At 43.5% G+C, this 17270-nt stretch overlaps 1 protein-coding gene across 1 annotated transcript; it reads left to right on the top strand.

Moving 5' to 3' along the window:
* The first annotated feature begins 384 nt into the window (after window positions 1-384).
* Window positions 385-15481, top strand: PXT1 (peroxisomal testis enriched protein 1). Its single transcript, XM_047797243.1, has 3 exons — window positions 385-559; window positions 10373-10503; window positions 14875-15481. Exons 1-3 carry the CDS (start codon window positions 385-387, stop codon window positions 14977-14979), a joined length of 411 nt encoding a protein of 136 aa, XP_047653199.1. The 3' UTR covers window positions 14980-15481.
* Window positions 15482-17270: the final 1789 nt, after the last annotated feature.

Below are 17270 nucleotides of genomic sequence, written 5' to 3'. Positions count from 1 at the left end.
TTTTTTTTTTTTTGTCTTTTTGCTATTTCTTGGGCTGCTCCCGCGGCATATGGAGGTTCCCAGGCTAGGGGTCGAATCGGAGCTGTAGCCTCCGGCCTACACCAGAGTCACAGCAACTTGGGATCCGAGCCGCGTCTGCAACCTACACCACAGCTCACGGCAACGCCGGATCGTTAACCCACTGAGCAAGGCCAGGGACTGAACCCGAAACCTCATGGTTCCTAGTCGGATTCGTTAACCACTGCTCCACGACGGGAACTCCAACTACCCTTTTCTATATGGGATAAAGCCTGCTTGTGTTCGAACATCAGTGTTCATCTAACATATATACTGAGAAAAGGGGGAAAGCCTCTGAAAATTTATATCTTCCAACAGGGAAAAAACATGAAGAAAAAACATGATGCCATTGTATTTGTTTGTGAACCTAAAGAACTACTGAATCCCTCTCCCAAAGTAACAAATTGTTGCAAATCACTGTGGGTGAAATACAGTTTTCAGAAGGCTTACATGACTAGACTTGTCAGCTCCCAGCCAGTTCCAGCCATGTCAAGGAACCCAGGTAAGATATTATTTGTCTTAAACTAAGTTAAATATTCTACTTAGCATGTATTTTTCTTGGTATTGAGGACATAAAATTGGGCATTAAACAGAGTATTTAAACATTAACTGTGAGAAGGAGTGGTAAATCTATCCATCAAAGTTCTTCCGTGGTAAAAATCTAAAGCTGTCTTTGCTTCATGGTATAAATCTCTTAATATCTATTAGCTCTGAATCATTTATGTGACAACTAATTAAGATGATTCCAAATTGGCTAAAATAGATCAAATTTATCTTTTAATAAAAATTCATCTTTAAGTTTGACCCAAAAGTCTCTGTATTGTTAAAGCAGGGAAAATTCAGTTTGGAGTCCTTCTTGATTTTTGTCACTATAGCAAAGATGAGAGAAAGATAAACTTGAAATTTTGTTTTGCAAAAATGTATGACTCCTAAATGTCCCAAAAATGTTAGGAAATTAAAGTGTTATGTTTTGAAAAACATTAAACATTCGGGTTAAATGTATGGGGTTTTGGTTTTAGACTTTTAGATTAAAAATATGCTAGACACCTGAAAGGAATTATTAAAACTAATCTCAAACTATTCTTCAATTTTAAAAGAATTACATGCCACTGAGAAAGCAGAAATTTCAAGCATCCTGATGGTCTCTTACCACCATGTCTAATACGGTATCCATTTTCTAAAAAGTACCTAATTGACTAAAATTTTGAATTTTCATCAGGGCGGGTGTCAACAATTATTTCTCAAAGCCCGAGACTTCTAGAACATATATTTTGTTCTTTTAAATTGAAACGTAACTCATACACCATAAAGTTCAAACTTTTAAAGCACACAATTCAGTGGTTTTTGTATGTTCACAAAGCTGTGCAATAGCCACCGCTATTCTAGAACTTGTATTTCGTGGTGAACCTTTTGCAATGTTTTCATTTCACTTTCATACCACTTAATCCTCACAGATCCCTCATGAAGCTGAGGTGCACGGTGGGCTCTTGCCACATCGACCCTCTAATGCTTTCCTAATTACACTTTCACCTCAAAAGCAGAAGCGAGGTGGAGAATTAATAATGCTACTACCTTTGAGTTAGAGAGTTAACAGCTAACAACCTAATCTACGTGTTTCCTTGCCCGGAGTTCTGGTTTTACTATGTCCGTAAAACCTTACTTGTGCCTCGCATTTTCGTCTGCTGCCCAACCAATGTGCATTCAAGGATTGCCAAACAGAAACGAGGGGACGCCCCCCAATTAGGTGGCAGCAGACTCCTCCCACTCCCCCCATTTCCTTCCCTCACTAGCTCACGGGGAAACAGCGCGTTTCTTCCCTTTTACTGTATCGCGGAAGAAGTGGGGAATGTGGAGACTGAGGCGGGGGCGATGTGAGAGGGACCGAGTTGTTAAAACGTCATGGAGAACCCTAAAGCCAGGGTAAGCTGAGGCGCCAGGCGGTAAACCCAACTGCTAAGTCTCCCGACCTCTCACTCAGGTCTGAAGGTAGGAATGAGCAATGCGCGCCACCGCGGGTGCGGGAGATCGCCTCTGGCTGAGAGCTGTGTGCACTTCTCATTGGTGACAGCCGCCCACGTGACCCTTACCGCCAGCCCCGCCCCAAGCTCTTTTCCCGCCAGAGAGCTGGACTCGGAGCCCGCCCAGGTGCCAGGCACAGAGCACAGGACCCTGGGAAGCTCTCCTGCTGGGAACCTTAAAAATGGATGATGACAGATACACTGGATTACATGGATGGATGGATATATGATAGATAGATAGATAGATAGATAGACAGACAGACAGACAGACAGACAGACAGACAGACAGACAGACATACCCTAAATACTGCCCGAAGTAAAACTCTTACCTAGGAAGCTGATTATTGAGAAGGTCCCTTTCTCCTTTTAGTGGCTTTTTTTGTCCAGGGTTGTGACACAGACTGTAAATGGACATCACAAGCTATTGTTGGCTGAAAAGAGACTCGCTGAAGCCCAAATGTATATGTCTCTTACTTTGAGAACATCTACACTACACGTATGAACATAACTCCTTGAGGGAGGGAAAAAAAAAAACCATAATATTTGAATGGGGAATTTAGACACTTCTTAGAAAAGTTGAGAGGGTGGGTAGGATTTTGGGAAGTCCAGAGCAACCATCCTGATGCATCATTTAAGAGAAATTAGACACTCTTGGGAAAACAAAAATAATTGAAAGCAGAAAGAGGCCCTGCCCACCTCTAAAAATGTTATAATTATTGATAGGAAAGGGCAGAATTCAAAATACATATGTATGCATACACATATTGTAAAGGTAGTATAAATAGGATCTATTAATTGTAGAAGTCAGTTATTCAAGTTCTTTCTCTCTTTGAGTGTGCTCAGATGCTCATTTTTGCCGTGTGTGTGTGTGTGTGTGTGTGTGTGTGTGTGTGTCTCTTCTAAGGCTCATCGCCTCTCCCTTTCCTCCTCTAGATGGACATGTTTACTTTTTCAAATCATCCAAAAAAAAAAAAAAAAAAATACTAGGGCCTACCATATTCTAGGCACTGTGCTAGGTACTGGGGTGACAATAGTGAGTAAAAAATACTAACAGTGCCTCCCTTCCTGGAGCAGTCTGGTGAAGGAGGCAGGTAGCACATATAATGTTAATGTGAGAGAAGCTAAGAACAGCTCCAGATGCTATAATGGGGCTCTGACCTAGCAGGGAGGTTAGAGAAAGCATCCTTTGGGATGTCACCCTGGACTGAGACGCGAGGGGGTTAAGGAGGGTGCAGGTTGCAGGCAGAGGGAGCAGCTCGTGTGAGGGAGAGCCAGTAGTCTCTCCTCTTCCAAGGATTGCCCATCTCACCCACTTCCACTATGCATACCTGAATCTTGCCTCCTAGTTCTCAGAAGACACTTTTTTCATTCAGTTCTGAGTTCTTAAGGAGTAATGATAACCCATAGTTATTGTTAAACGTGCATTCTCATCTGTTATTTTACATAAGGAAAACATGCAATGATTGTAACAAAATCTAGATCATGATGTTTCTCAATAGAACTGAAAGTGCTATAGATATTCAAAGTGATGAGAGATCACATTAGTTTGAAAGACTCAAAATAAGCATCTTAGGGAAAGTGATTTTTGAGATATACTTTACAGGTAAGATTTGGTCAAATGGAGATTTGGTCAGTTTAGTTAGGGCATAAGGTTCAAGAAGAGTAAGGAGGGTGAACAGATAAGTTGCAATTATTTTAAAGTCCTTGAAAATCAGTCGAAAGAGTTTGTAGAAAACTACATAGAAATGTTTTAAGTTTTAAGGACTTTGAAAAGATGTTTTCCCCTTCTAAATTTACCTTGGAAAATGTAAAATCTATAAAAAAAGTTGCATGGATAAGTCTATGGTTACTCATATGCTGTTCACATGGTCTTTGCATGGAGTTACCTCTTTTTTTTTTTTTTGCCACATTTGCTTTCTCTCCTCACACACACACACACACACACACAACCATATACATGCACACACACACTCATGAATGCATACACAGATGTTTTTCTTTGCCAAACTATTTGACATAAAGTTGCAGACATAACTAACTTCATCTCTAAGTAATTCCCCATATTGTCTCCTAAGAACAAAGATATTTTCTGCATAACCACAATACAATTATGACACTTCTGAGATACTTTTAAAATTAAAATTTGAATAATATTTATGTTAATAAATAAATAATAAAAACGCACCACTTGGTTTTGATGGCTTGCAACAATGACACATTGTAGGTGCTGTATGAGTGTTTACGTAAAAAAAGATATTTTCATGAATATCTAAAGAATATGAAAAGGCATGTAGTGAAAAGTCTATCCTGCATGTTCTATCCCCCCCATCTGCTGCTCAGTTCCTACCATTTGGTCAGTGCCATTGTTCTTAGATTCTCAAGTATCCTTTCAGAGGTCTTTTATGTGAATATGAAAAATGGTGAATATAGATTTTATACCCTCTTCCTTTTTAGACAAAGATAGCATATTAAGCACACTGTTCTTGTTTTCTCACTTAACACAATTTTTTGGAAATCTTTCTGCATTAATACGTACAGAGCTTTCTCATTCTTACAGTGGTATAATAGTCCATGGTAGGGATACACCATAATTTATTTAAATAGTTTCCTATTAATGTACACTTGGGTTGTCTTTCAGTTGGTTAATACTGAAACCTGTTGCTACAACAGATAACCTTGAGCACATCTGCATTTGTAAAATTTGATAATACATTGCCCCTCCACAGACGTTGTACTAATTTCCACCACCAATTGTGAGAGTGTCAAAAGGTTCCAAGAGTTTAGAACATGTGTACATTATTGTTGCTATCTTGTGACTTTAAATGAAAAGGGCAGCTGTCTTCAAGACAAACTAAAAGGTAGGGCTGTCCTGAGATAAACTGACAGCGTAGCCAACATTTTTCCCTCCAACCCTAAGCTTCTATGTCCCATTCTCTCCACCCTCCTATGCATCTGCATCTTTATAATCATAATCAGCACTATCTGGGTGGGGCAATGAGCTAGGTCCCAGAGTTATGAAAAAGATACATGTCCTCAAGGGTTTCACCGTTTAGTTGGTCAGACACGCATAAAATAGAAATAGTTATTATGTTGAGTTCCAGAATGCAAAACACCTCTCTTGCTTCAGGCACACTCAGTGCTCCTGTTGCATCCTATTTCTAGGTCCTTCCTTCTCTGCCTCTTTACCTACTCAAGTGAGATACCCAAGGCTTGTTGGCATCCTTATAGCTCTTCGCTTCTCCCATTTGTCCATTACTGGAACTTATTCAATTTGTATTCCATCTTCCTACTGCAGATACTTGATTTTGTATTTCCCAGCTGACAATCAGTTGAAATAATAGTTCCAAGAGTTCTTGCTATGGTGCAATGGGATTGGTGCTGTCTCTGCAGCACCAGGATGTGGGTTGAAATTCCCAGCCCAGCACAGTTAAAGGATCTGGCATTATGTAGGTTGCAACTGTGGCTTGGATCAGCGGCCAAAAAAGAAAAAAAAGGGAGTTCTCGTTGTAGCTCAGCAGAAACAAATCTGACTAGTGTCTATGAGGATGCACATTCGATCCCTGACCTCACTCAGTGGGTTAAGGATCCAGCATTGCCACAAGCTGCGGTGTAGGTCACAGAAGAGGCTCAGATCTAGGCTCAGATCTAGCGCTGCTGTGGGTGTGGTGTAGGCCAGCAGCTACAGCTCTAATTCGACCCCTAGCCTGGGGAACCTCCATATGCCTCGGGTTCAGCTCTAAAAAACAAAAAACAAACAAACAAAATACAAATAACTTAGAAAAAAAAAAGAAAATAACTTGCAAATCATTATGCTTTTGATTGGCACGAGCAGGGCTGGCGCTCAACCCTTTTTGCCGTTTGAAGGGTCTCACCACTCAGCTGCCCTTTCTTCTCTCTGGGCACCTTGCCTTTGGGGTGACTCTCAGCCCTCACTGGGGATCTCTCTCCTTTTCTTAGGTAATTATCAAATTATCCTTGCTAGGCTGTTAACTATTAAGGTATCATTTCAAAATGGCTTGAGGTGAGATACTCTTGAAAACAGCAACAGAAACTGAAATGACAGGCAATATGGTTGCAATTTTAGTCAAAGGGCCATCTATTTCACCTACTATTTAAGCCTCCTTACCCTTGGTTGAGGTGAATTAATGCACTGAGACCCTGGCCTTCCCTGTCCCTTTCTTTCCCCATCTCATCCCTCCCACTTTTTTTTTTTTTTTTTGGCCACACCCATGGCATGTGGAAGTTCCCAGGCCAAGGATCAAACTCTCACCTCAGCAGTGACAATGCTGGATCCTTAACCACTAAGCCACCCCTTAAAGTCCCTTTTAACAACTGAGAAATCTGAGGCACAGAGAAGCTAAGAACAGGAAATTAGAAAGTTACTGAGTCTAGGAGTTCCCGTTGTGGCCCAGTGGTTAACGAACCTGACCAGTAGCCTTGCGGCTGTGGGTTTGATCCCTGGCCTTGCTCAGTGGGTTAAGGATCTGGCGTGGCCGTGAGCTGTGGCGTAGGTTGCAGACATGGCTCAGATCCTGTGTTGCTGTGGCTGTGGCATAGGCCAGCAGCTGTAGCTCCGATTCGACCCCTAGCCTGGGAACCTCCATATGCTGCGGGTGCGGCCCTAAAAAGACAAAAAGAGACCAAAAAAAAAAAAAGAAAGAAAGAAAAAAAAGTTACTGAGTCAAGACTGTCTCCTAAGTAAGGATAGGATAAAAATTTTCTTTAGATCCAAGTTTAGGACTCTGGCCAGCTGGAAAGAGAATGCACATCAAGGTCATATAAATATTCTTTAGCTCCTGTTATACAACTCTAGGTAGCTTCCTGTTTTCCATTTCTATTAGTGACTAATTTTGGCTGCCTCAGGATTCCCCTCCTTCTCGGCAGAGGGTCGAGTTTTCTGCTTCATGTATAACACTGATGTCAGCAGGGTAAACACCCGAATCCCCTCACCCGCTGTTGAAGGCTTCCCTCCACGAGCATCACATCTCATCGCTTTCTGTCCTGTCTCAAAGGAAGGACCTCCTTTCCTGTTCAAAATGAATCCTTCCACGTGTTTTCTTTCTCATTTCTCCTAAACCCTTGGGACTCTGCTTCACCAATCTTCCATTTTCCATCCCTCCTGCTCTAATGCCTTTCCTCAACCTACGAACCTGCTCAAGACTCAACTTAGAGTATTCCTTCAACACACCTCTTCCTCTGGCTCCTGTCCATTCTCTCCCATCCTTCATCAGGGCACCTCTTGGAAGAGTTGTCTACACTCCCTGACGCCAACTCTAGTCTGGTAGCTCAAACTCAAATTTCGATGCTGTGAGCAAATTTCCTTTCATTCTCCATGTGTGACCAGTTCTCTTATACTTCAATTCTGGGTGATGCTAGCAATCCTTTTTAAAAGTGCAGTGTGTCCTTGGTAAGACTAGTAGTTAAATGTAAGCACGATTTTTGGAAATTATTATTCAGATTAGGTAACAATTGGACATTCAACTATAATACCTTTGATTGATTATGAGAGGGTGTGTCCTTGGAGATGGAGCAATTACTGTTGATCTTGAACTAGAAAGATTTAAATGTTAAAAGTGATTGAATTATTTTATTTTTTGGCCACGCCCATGGCATGTGGAAGTTCCCAGGACAGGGACTGAACCTGCACCACAGCAGTCGACGCAAGCCACTGCAGTGACAACACCAGATATTTAAGCCACTGCTCCACAAGGGATTGAGGGAGTTCCCAATGTGGCTCAGCTGTAACGAACCCAACTAGTATCCCTGAGCACAAGGGTTCAATCCCTGGCCTTGCTCAGTGGCTTAAGGATCTGGTATTGACAAAAAACAATCAAACAAAAAAAGACGACAAACAGAAAAATGAATTTTATTTCATCACTCGTCATACAGGTCAAGCACTGCAAAGTTTAACACAGAGGAATATGCTTTTGAAAAGAACTCTAAAACAAATCCTTTAGTTTATTTTTATTTATTTATTTATTTATTGGCTTTTTCAGGGCTGCAGCTGTGGCATATGGAAATTCCCAGCCTAGGGGTCAAATTGGAGCTACAGCCACTGGCCTACACCACAGCCACAGCAACGCAGGATCTGAGCCGAGTCTGGGACCTACACCACAGCTCATGACAATGCTGGATCTTTAGCCACTCAGCGAGGCCAGGGATGGAACCTGCATCCTCATGGATCCTAGTAGGGTTCATTAACTGCTGAGCCATGAAGGGAACTCCCTCCTTTAGTTTAAACTTAAGGCACATTTTAATTTGCTTCATATTTGGACCATACACTTCCTGTATGAACTTTTATTGCTTTCTTGCCTCTCCTCTCCTCCCCACATGATTTCTTATGATATTCTCAAGTTTCCCCTGTTTTCAGCCATGCTGTCTCTTCCATCTAATCTCACTTTCCTCAGGGACTTCACTCCTAGGGCTGTTTCCTTGCTCCCATCTCAACACTCTCTCGGCCCCCCTGCGCCATTGTCATCCGGAGACTTCCCTTCTCACGGGTTGGATCCATTTTTTGCTAAATCTTCTTTTTCTTGGTTTAGTCATACTCTGCTTGACTGCATTACTTCCTCAAGAGACTTCCTAAGAAATTATGTATGGGAGAACTACTCCGTGAATCCTTGCGTGTCTGCAAATGTCCTTATTCACCTCTCACAGATGACAGAGAATTAGATAGGTGCAGACTTCTAGGGTGAAATGATTTTTAAAAGAAAAACCTTGAAGGCATTCATCGTTCTGCTACAACCTAGCATCCATTGTTGATGCGGAGTCAGTCACCAAATGAATCCATGTTTCCCTTTGGAGATTTTTAGCATCTTCTTATGCTTGGCATTTCGAAATTTCAGTGTGTTCTAGAGGGAAGGATTTTATTTCCCCATTTGCTGTCCTAAAATGTTGTGGGACTTTCTGTTTTCGACGGGACTTTCTAATCTGAAGTTTGGTGTCCTTTAGTTCTGGGAACTTGTTTTACACTGTCTTCATAATTTTCCCCCTCTATCTGTCTCGTTCTGTGATTCCTATCAGTTGCTGGTCTCTGTATCGCCTATCTTTTCTCATATTTTAAGATTTCTGACTTTTTTTCTGAGTGATTTCCTTGACTTTGTTTTTTTCAGACCATCAATTACATTTTTAATTTTGTCAATTGTATTACTGAAAATCTGAAAGATTTTATTGTAGGATTCTTCTTTTTTCATAGCATTCTCTTTTGTTTCCTGAATGTAATATTTTCTTAAGTCTCTCTAAACGCACACATTAAAATTTGCAAATATTCTCTTCTTTTCCCTGAATAATATCTGTCTTCTTCAGGACTACTGTTTTGTTTATCTGGTATTTCTCCTTCAGTCTGTAATTCTTCTCAATTGCCTGGTGATCCTTTGTTATTTTAAAGAAACATGGACCAGCTAACTAGTGTGGGTTTTTTTCTGCTGTTATATGAGTGGGACTGTTTTTCCAGGTGGTAGCAGTAGTTAACACTTAAATAACATCTATCCATGTTTCAGGTACCGTCCTACACAGGCTAAATATATTAACTCATTTAGTCATCTCAACAGCCCCTCTATGAGGTAGTTACTATGGTATCTTATTAAATTTAATATTCCATCAATTGTAAAATGTACCATTATTTTGCCTCCTACTAAGAAGGTAAACAATGCTTTACTACAGGAAATTTAAAATTAATATGTTGCTTGAATTATATTTCTACTGGACAGAGCTGATCTATTCCAATGCAAGGCTTTGCTTTTTGATGATTATTATACTGACGGGATTTCATCCTTCTCATTGTCTAAGGGTTTAGTGACTCGTAGTGAGTAACAGATAGTTAATGGAGTAATCTCTTCGAACTCTTTTTTTAATTTTTAATTTTTTTGTCTTTTTAGGGCTGCAGCTGTGGCATATGGAAGTTCCCAGGCTAGGGGTCAAATCAGAGCTGCAGGTGCCAGCCTATACCACAGCCACAGTGATGCAGGATCCGAGTTGTGTCTGCAGTTTACACCACAGCTCCAGGCAATGCCGGATCCTTAACCCACTGAGCGAGACCAGGGACTGAACCTGCATCCTCATGGATACTAGTTGGGTTCGTTACCACTGAGCCAAAACGGGAACTCCCTGAACTCTATTTTAAAACTGAAGTATAGCTGCTATACAATATTGTATGTTTCAGGCAAATAACATAGCAATTCACGATTTTTAAGTTATACTCCACGTACAGTCATTATAAAATACTGGCTAGATTCCGGATGTCGTATAATGTATCCCTGTGGCTTATTTTCTCTGTGACCTCTTTTCTGTCAATGCAGATCACAACCCACCTTTTCAGCCCAAGGAGAATAGCATTGGCCAGAACCATCATGAGGAAGAAATAATCCACAAGCTGGCCATTCAGTTGAGAAACATTGGGGACAGCATCGATCAGAGGATGGTTCGAGAGGTGAGACCTCAGTTTCCCCAGCAAGGGCCTGTCAGGGAAGAAGAAAGAGCAAAGAGAACAATGGCTGCCAAGTGACTGGGATGCCCAGGAATTAGCAGAACACACAGATTAATACTGCGCAGATTACCGAACATTAGATCTGAAAATTGTGAACCTGAGTGAAAGCCAGTATTTGATCTCATACCTGCTACTCAAAGCATGGTCCCTGTACTGGCAGCAGCAGCAGCATTTGGCAGCTGGTCAAATGTGCAGAATCTCAGGCCCCAGCCCACAGCGCTGGAATCTGAATTGACCATCTTACACATACCCTAGGAGATCTGTGCACACATTAACGTGTGAGCAATTCTGCTCCACACCCCAACCAGGATGCATGTTAGAATCACCTGTGGGGTTTTAAGAACTACAATGCCTGAGCCCCACCTTGAGAGACAGTGATTTCATTGGCATGAGGTTAGTCTGGGCATCAGTCAGTCACTTTAGAGAGAGAGAGAGAGAGAGAGAGAGAGAGAGAGTGTGTGTGTGTGGCTTTTTAGGGCTGCACCCTCGGCATATGGAGGTTCCAGGCCAGGGGTCGAATTGGAGCTACAGGCTGCCGGCCTAGGCCACAGACACAGCAATGCCAGATCCAAGCCATGTCTTCGACCTACACCACAGCTCCCAGCAACGCCAGATGGTTAACCCACTGAGCAAGGCCAGGGATTGAACCCGAGACCTCATGGTTGCTAGTTGGATTCGTTTCCGCTATGCCACAATGGGAACTCCCAGGCAGTCACTTTAAAAGCTCTCCAGGTGAATCTAAGGCTCAGTCTGGGAGGAGAACCTTTGCCTTAGATTGTGGTTATTATCCTCCTTGAATCAACCCAGAGGTTATGACCAAAGCCTTGCTTCTTCTGATTTCTTTGTTTCTCCTAAGAAAAAACAGGAAAGAATAATGATTATTTTTTAATTTTTTTATTTTTTTGTCTTTTTGCTATTTCTTTGGGCCGCTCCCACGGCATATGGAGGTTCCCAGGCTAGGGGTTGAATTGGAGCCGTAGCCACCAGCCTACGCCAGAGCCACAGCAACGTGGGATCCGAGCCGCATCTGCAACCTACACCACAGCTCACGGCAACGCCAGATCGTTAACCCACTGAGCAAGGCCAGGGACTGAACCCGCAACCTCATGGTTCCTAGTCGGATTTGTTAACCACTGCGCCACGACGGGGACTCCAGAATAATGATTATTTTTTGAAATCTTCGGGGTGATGAAATACTCAGCCAACTTAGTTTTCCTCCAGAACAAGCTGTTCAGAGAGAGGATGATCACGTGGGACTCCGGTAGAGGGGTGGCTGCCTCAGAGCCCAACTTTCTGCCCTTAAATTCATCCCAGGACGGTACCTGTGCTGACTTCCTGTTGATCACTGCTACTTTCATCATGCTGACTTCAGAGAGTGCCAGACCTTCTTCTGTGCTCTGGTCCCACTGTGGCAGTACTCCGCCATTCCCTCAAAGAAAACATCCCCTGAGACAAAAAAAATTGGGAGATCTTAGGAGCACCCCTTGTGGCTCAGTGGGTTATAAACCCGAATAGTATCCATGAGGATGTGGGTTCAATCCCTGGCCTCACTCAGTGGGTTAAAGATCCGGCGTTGCCATGATCTGTGATACAGGTCGAAGATGCAACTAGGATGTGGCATTGCTGCAGCTGTGGTGTAGACTGGCAGCTGCAGCTCCAATTCGACTCCTAGCCTGGGAACTTCCATATGCTGTGGGTGTGACCCTAAAAAGAAAAAAGAAAAAAAAAAAGAATGGAAGGTCTCAACAATAATGTTACTCAGGAAACTATATCCAATCACTTGGGAAGATAATATGAGAAATAGAATGTGTATACATATGTATGACTGGGTCACTTTGCCGTACCGCAGACATTGACAACACTGTAAATCAACTATACTTTAAAAAAATTTTTTAAAGAGGAAAAAAGAAAGAAAACTAAAGCAAACTTAATGAAGGCAATTTACTAGCAAAGGTTTTAACAAACTGTTCCCTTATCTGTTGATCTGGAAGACAAGTTCACTAATTTCTAAATCAACTATAATTCAATATAAAAATTAATTTAAAAAGCAATGTTACTAAAAGTAAGAAGGAAACAAACATGGACAATCAAATAAAATGTTGATAGACCAATTTCAATAAAATATTTACTGAGTCCCGTGAGAGAGACCAACCGTAAAAGCAGATGGCTAGACTCTAGTCAGACAGGGATGTGGGTTCAAAGCAGGATCAGGAGATACTGAGTGATGGAGAGCGACTTTGATGGGCCATCAGGGAAGGCCTCTCTGGGGAAGCAATATTTGAGTGGAGACTGCAAGTGAGGGAGTAGGCTACGGGAGCACCTGGGGGAAAGGTGTTCCGGAAGGAACTGGGAGTGCAAAGCTTTTGGGACAGGAACAGACTTAAGGAACAACAAGGAGGCCAGAGTGGCTGGAATGGAGTGAGTTGAGATCTAGAATTGACCTCCTCTTAGAGGCAGTGGTAAGATGTTTGGATAGAAGGGAAGCTTCTGAAAAGGGAGGACAGGAGAGTGCCATGTGCTGATTCATATTTATTTTAAAATTTTTTTTTAGGGCCACACCTGCAGCATATGGAAGCTCCTAGGCTAAGGGTCAAATCAGAGCTGCAGCTGCCGGCCACAGCCACAGCAACACTAGGTTCTGAGCCTAGTCTGCAACCTACACCACAGCTCTGGCAATGGCAATGGGGGATCCTTAACCCACTGAGTAAGGCCAGGGATCGAACCTGCAACCTCATGGATACTAGTTGGGTTCATTACTATTGAGCCATGACGGGAACTCCCAGATGTGCAGTTTTAAGGGAAGGAGGTCTTCTGAGTAAAACTTTGAGAGGGGGCAGGGAAGGGCTTGTGGAAATGGGGAGAGCAGTGAGGAGGTGGATAGAAAAGACCCGAAGCAGGATCCTGTCTGCCGTGTCTGAACAATAGCAAGGAGGCCAGGGCGCTGGAAGCTGAGTACTGGAGAAAGCAGCGAAAGGTACGGTCAGAGGGGAGGGTGGTAGGGCCTTGGGGGCCACTGAAAGGGCTGTTCTGAGTGAGGCTGCACCACTGAAGGTCCCTGAGCAGAGGGGCTGCATCTCAACAGTCCCTGAGGATGCTGTGCTGAGAAGAGGGTGCAGGAGGAGGGTAGGGCCAGGGCCAGCCCTTTGTGTTGGGCCCTCAGCCTTCTTTTCCCGATGCTCCCATATAAACAGTGGCATTTACTTACAGCTCCACAAAACTGCTGTATTCTTTGTCCAGCTTTGCCCATATTAACTCCCCTCTTTACCATCTAAGTATGTTCTTCTGACCCCAAGGCAGACGTCCTTGCTCCTTGGAGAGGACTAAGATCATGCTCTGGGAAGCCAGAGCAAGAGTCATCAGTTATCACCCCCTGCAAAGGGCCCCAAGCTGCTGATGCTCAAGATGGGAAAACCCGTCCATAGGAACGCTTCCCAAGGCGGTGTGGAGGATATGGACATTATGGAACTGACCAAGATGGTCTTCCAATTCATAGAGCAGCCCCAGAAGCTTGTTTATGGCATTGATTGAATTAATATTTATGCTGAAGTCCTAATTTTGGATTATTTTATTTTTTATTTTATTTCATTTTTGCTTTTCAGGGCCACACTCGTGGCATATGGAGGTTCCAGGCTAGGGGTCAAATTTGAGCCACAGACACAGCAACATGGATCCAAGTCACGTCTGCGACCCACACCACAGCTCACAGAGACGTGGGATCTTTAACCCACTGAGCGAGGCCAGGGATCGAACCTGCAACCTCATGGTTCCTGGTCGGGTTCATTTCTGCTGCACCACAATGGAAACTCCTGGATTATTTTTTTTATGGCTGCACCCAAAGTATATGGGCAGTCCCACACCAGGGACTGAATCTGAGCTGCAGCTTTGGCAACACCAGATCCTTTAACCCGCTGCGTGGGCCAATGGGCCAAGCTTCCGCGGCAACCCCAGATGCCAGAGTTCGTTTTTTTTTTTTGTTTGTTTTTTTGCCATTTCTTGGACCACTCCCCACGGCACATAGAGGTTCCCAGGATAAGGGTCAAATCAGAGCTGTAGCCGCCGGCCTACGCCAGAGCCACAGCAACACGGGATCCGAGCTGCATCTGCAACCTACACCACAGATCACAGCAATGCCGGATCCTTAACCCACTGAGCAAGGCCAGGGATCGAACCCGCAACCGCATGGTTCCTACTTGGATTCATTAACCACTGAGCCATGACGGGAACTCCTAGAGTTCGTATTCTTAACTCACTGTGCCATGGCAGGAATGCCTGTTGTTGGTTTTTTTGTTTAAACTTCTCTCTTCTTTTAAACAGGATTTTCAACAGGAAGGCAGAGCTCTCCTGGCTCAGTTTGTCTTAGTTTTTGCTGAAGGCGTGCACGTGTTACTGCGCTTTCTCTGGAATAACCATTTGATGTGAAAGGAATGTAAATGTCATTCTATCCTCCAAGGAAACAGGAATCCCACTGGAGCAGGTGGGAGGAAGCCCCTCGCCTGCCTCTTCACCGTTGTTGCTTTGTGCCCGCTTTGTTGGAGAACTGTGGACCCAATGGCCATTCGTCTGTTCAGAACGACCATGGATGAGATGTTTGACCAAGGAACCCAGAAGACTTTAAACACGTCACACCAGTGCTGTGGATAGTCCCGGTGCTCCTCCGAAGGAAGCCTTGACCATTTCCTTCCATGAGTGAAACTGAACCCCATGCCCAAACCAGAGGTCACAGAAATGGGTGCTTTCTCCTGGGCCCCTCCCTGGGTCCCGGGCCCTGTTGGCCCCACTCCCGCCCACCTGTGAACAGATCTGCAGTGCCCTGTCCTTTTTACCTTTTTGTCTACCTCATATTCCCTCCCTCCCCTCTTTGAAAAGTCTGTTAAGAAAGTTTGTTATAAATTATAAGTTCTGTATATGCATTCTGAGTTCTTTGTAGGAAAAGTGTTATTTAAAACTAATAATTTTTAAGATGAAATAAACATGGTTATTTTATTGAGCATGAAACACCTGTGCACGTTTCTTTGTGAAGCAGGGATTCCACTTGTTTCTGCTCATATGAGTTCATAATTTTGTAGAGTTTGATCAAACTCTACAAAGGGAAATGTCCTTCCAAAGGAAATGTCCCTGATTTTTTAGTCTGTCTCAGGCAATGCCTATCATCACTTAGGTTTTGGCTTCATAGTGGGGAATAGAACCTAAAATGTCTTTCTTATTTATTTTTTCCCCTTTGGAATAGGTATTTATTTATTCACATGGTTAAAAAAAATCAAAGCCATATCAAAAGGTTTACAATGAAAACCTTTGCTCTTATTTTCTATCCTGAATTCCAGTTACATTTATCATGTATTACATATCCTTTCAGTTTCTTTGTACAAATACCAGTACTGTATATGGTGCGTATCCATATTATTTACACACACACAAGGAAGCATGTAATATACACTGTTCTGTACCTTCATTTTTTGCTTCACATAGTGCTCACGCACTATGCTAGTTGTCTCACAAATGTTAACTCATTCACTCTTCCTAAGGACCTTATGAGACAGGTTTTATTATTAGCTCTATTTTACTGTTAAGGAAACTGAGGCAGTAGTTAGTAGAGAGAGGCAGTGCAGCGGTTAACTGAGTTGCTCAAGGGCAGGTGGCTGGTAAGTGGCATAGCTGGGTTTCCAAGGCAGGCAGGCAACTGTCCTCAGGGTCTAGGTTCTTAACCGCTCTGCCACGTTGCCTCTTGGAGAGCTTGCCACGATTCGCAGAAAGCGCCCTCAGACAACACACAGGATTCTGTTAAATGGATGTAGCAGAATTTGTCTCATCAGCCCCCTGATGCCTGGGTTGCTTCTAATCATTTGGTATTAGAAGCCATACGGAAAAAAATAACCACGTACATTTTGGATATGTGTGGGTGTATGTGTCGAATACTTTTCCAGCATTGGGACTGCTGGTGAAGGGGAAATACATCTGTGACGTTGCTAGGCCTGCCTCGCTGGCCTCCGTGGGACCGCATCACTTTACATGCCTGGTGTTCTGTTCCCCTCAGCCTCTCCATCAGCTTATGCTACGAGACTTTTCTTTTCCAAGCTAAAGGATTAAAAATATCTCAGAACAACTTAAATTTTCCCTCCCTCCCTCTCTCTCTGTTTTCTTCTTTCTTTCTTGCTGAACTCGCAGTATGTCGAAGTTTCCAGGCCAGAGATCAAGCCCTCGCCACAGCAGTGACCCAAGCTGCTGCAGTGACAACACGGGATCCTTAATCCACTGCCACAAGAGAACTCCTCTGGTCTTGTTCCCATTGGTTTCTAGAAGCTCATGCTTTAGCAGTGCTAAGCCGACAGCATCTACACGTTCAAGAGTCTGGGCAAGTTATTAAGGCTTCTTGCTTTCTTATCTTCCCCATGTATTGGTTTGCTTTAGTGCTTACAACCTTTCTCAGCTTCCTCTCAAGGCAGAGGGAGCTGAGGCAGGTGTGGGGGGTGGGGGTAGGGGGTGGATAGGCGGGTGGGCACCACACCGGAGCAGCCAGAGGCCTGAGGAAAGGTGTCAGTCAGATGCCACTGAGACCTGGATCTAGGTCAGGAAGAGCATCACAGCCTCTCTGACAGTGGCCCTTGGACTTGGGGTAGTGGGGACTCCTTCAGGCCAAAGGGCAGGCGGAGGCCGAGCTGGGGCCTGGGTCACTCACTCCTGAGGGAAGAGGCATCTGTTCCAGGCAGACAGCA

The sequence above is a fragment of the Phacochoerus africanus genome, chromosome 9, assembly GCF_016906955.1.
Source record: "Phacochoerus africanus isolate WHEZ1 chromosome 9, ROS_Pafr_v1, whole genome shotgun sequence".
NCBI classification, from domain to species: Eukaryota; Metazoa; Chordata; class Mammalia; order Artiodactyla; family Suidae; genus Phacochoerus; species Phacochoerus africanus.
This window is presented reverse-complemented; position numbering and strand designations above follow the sequence as displayed.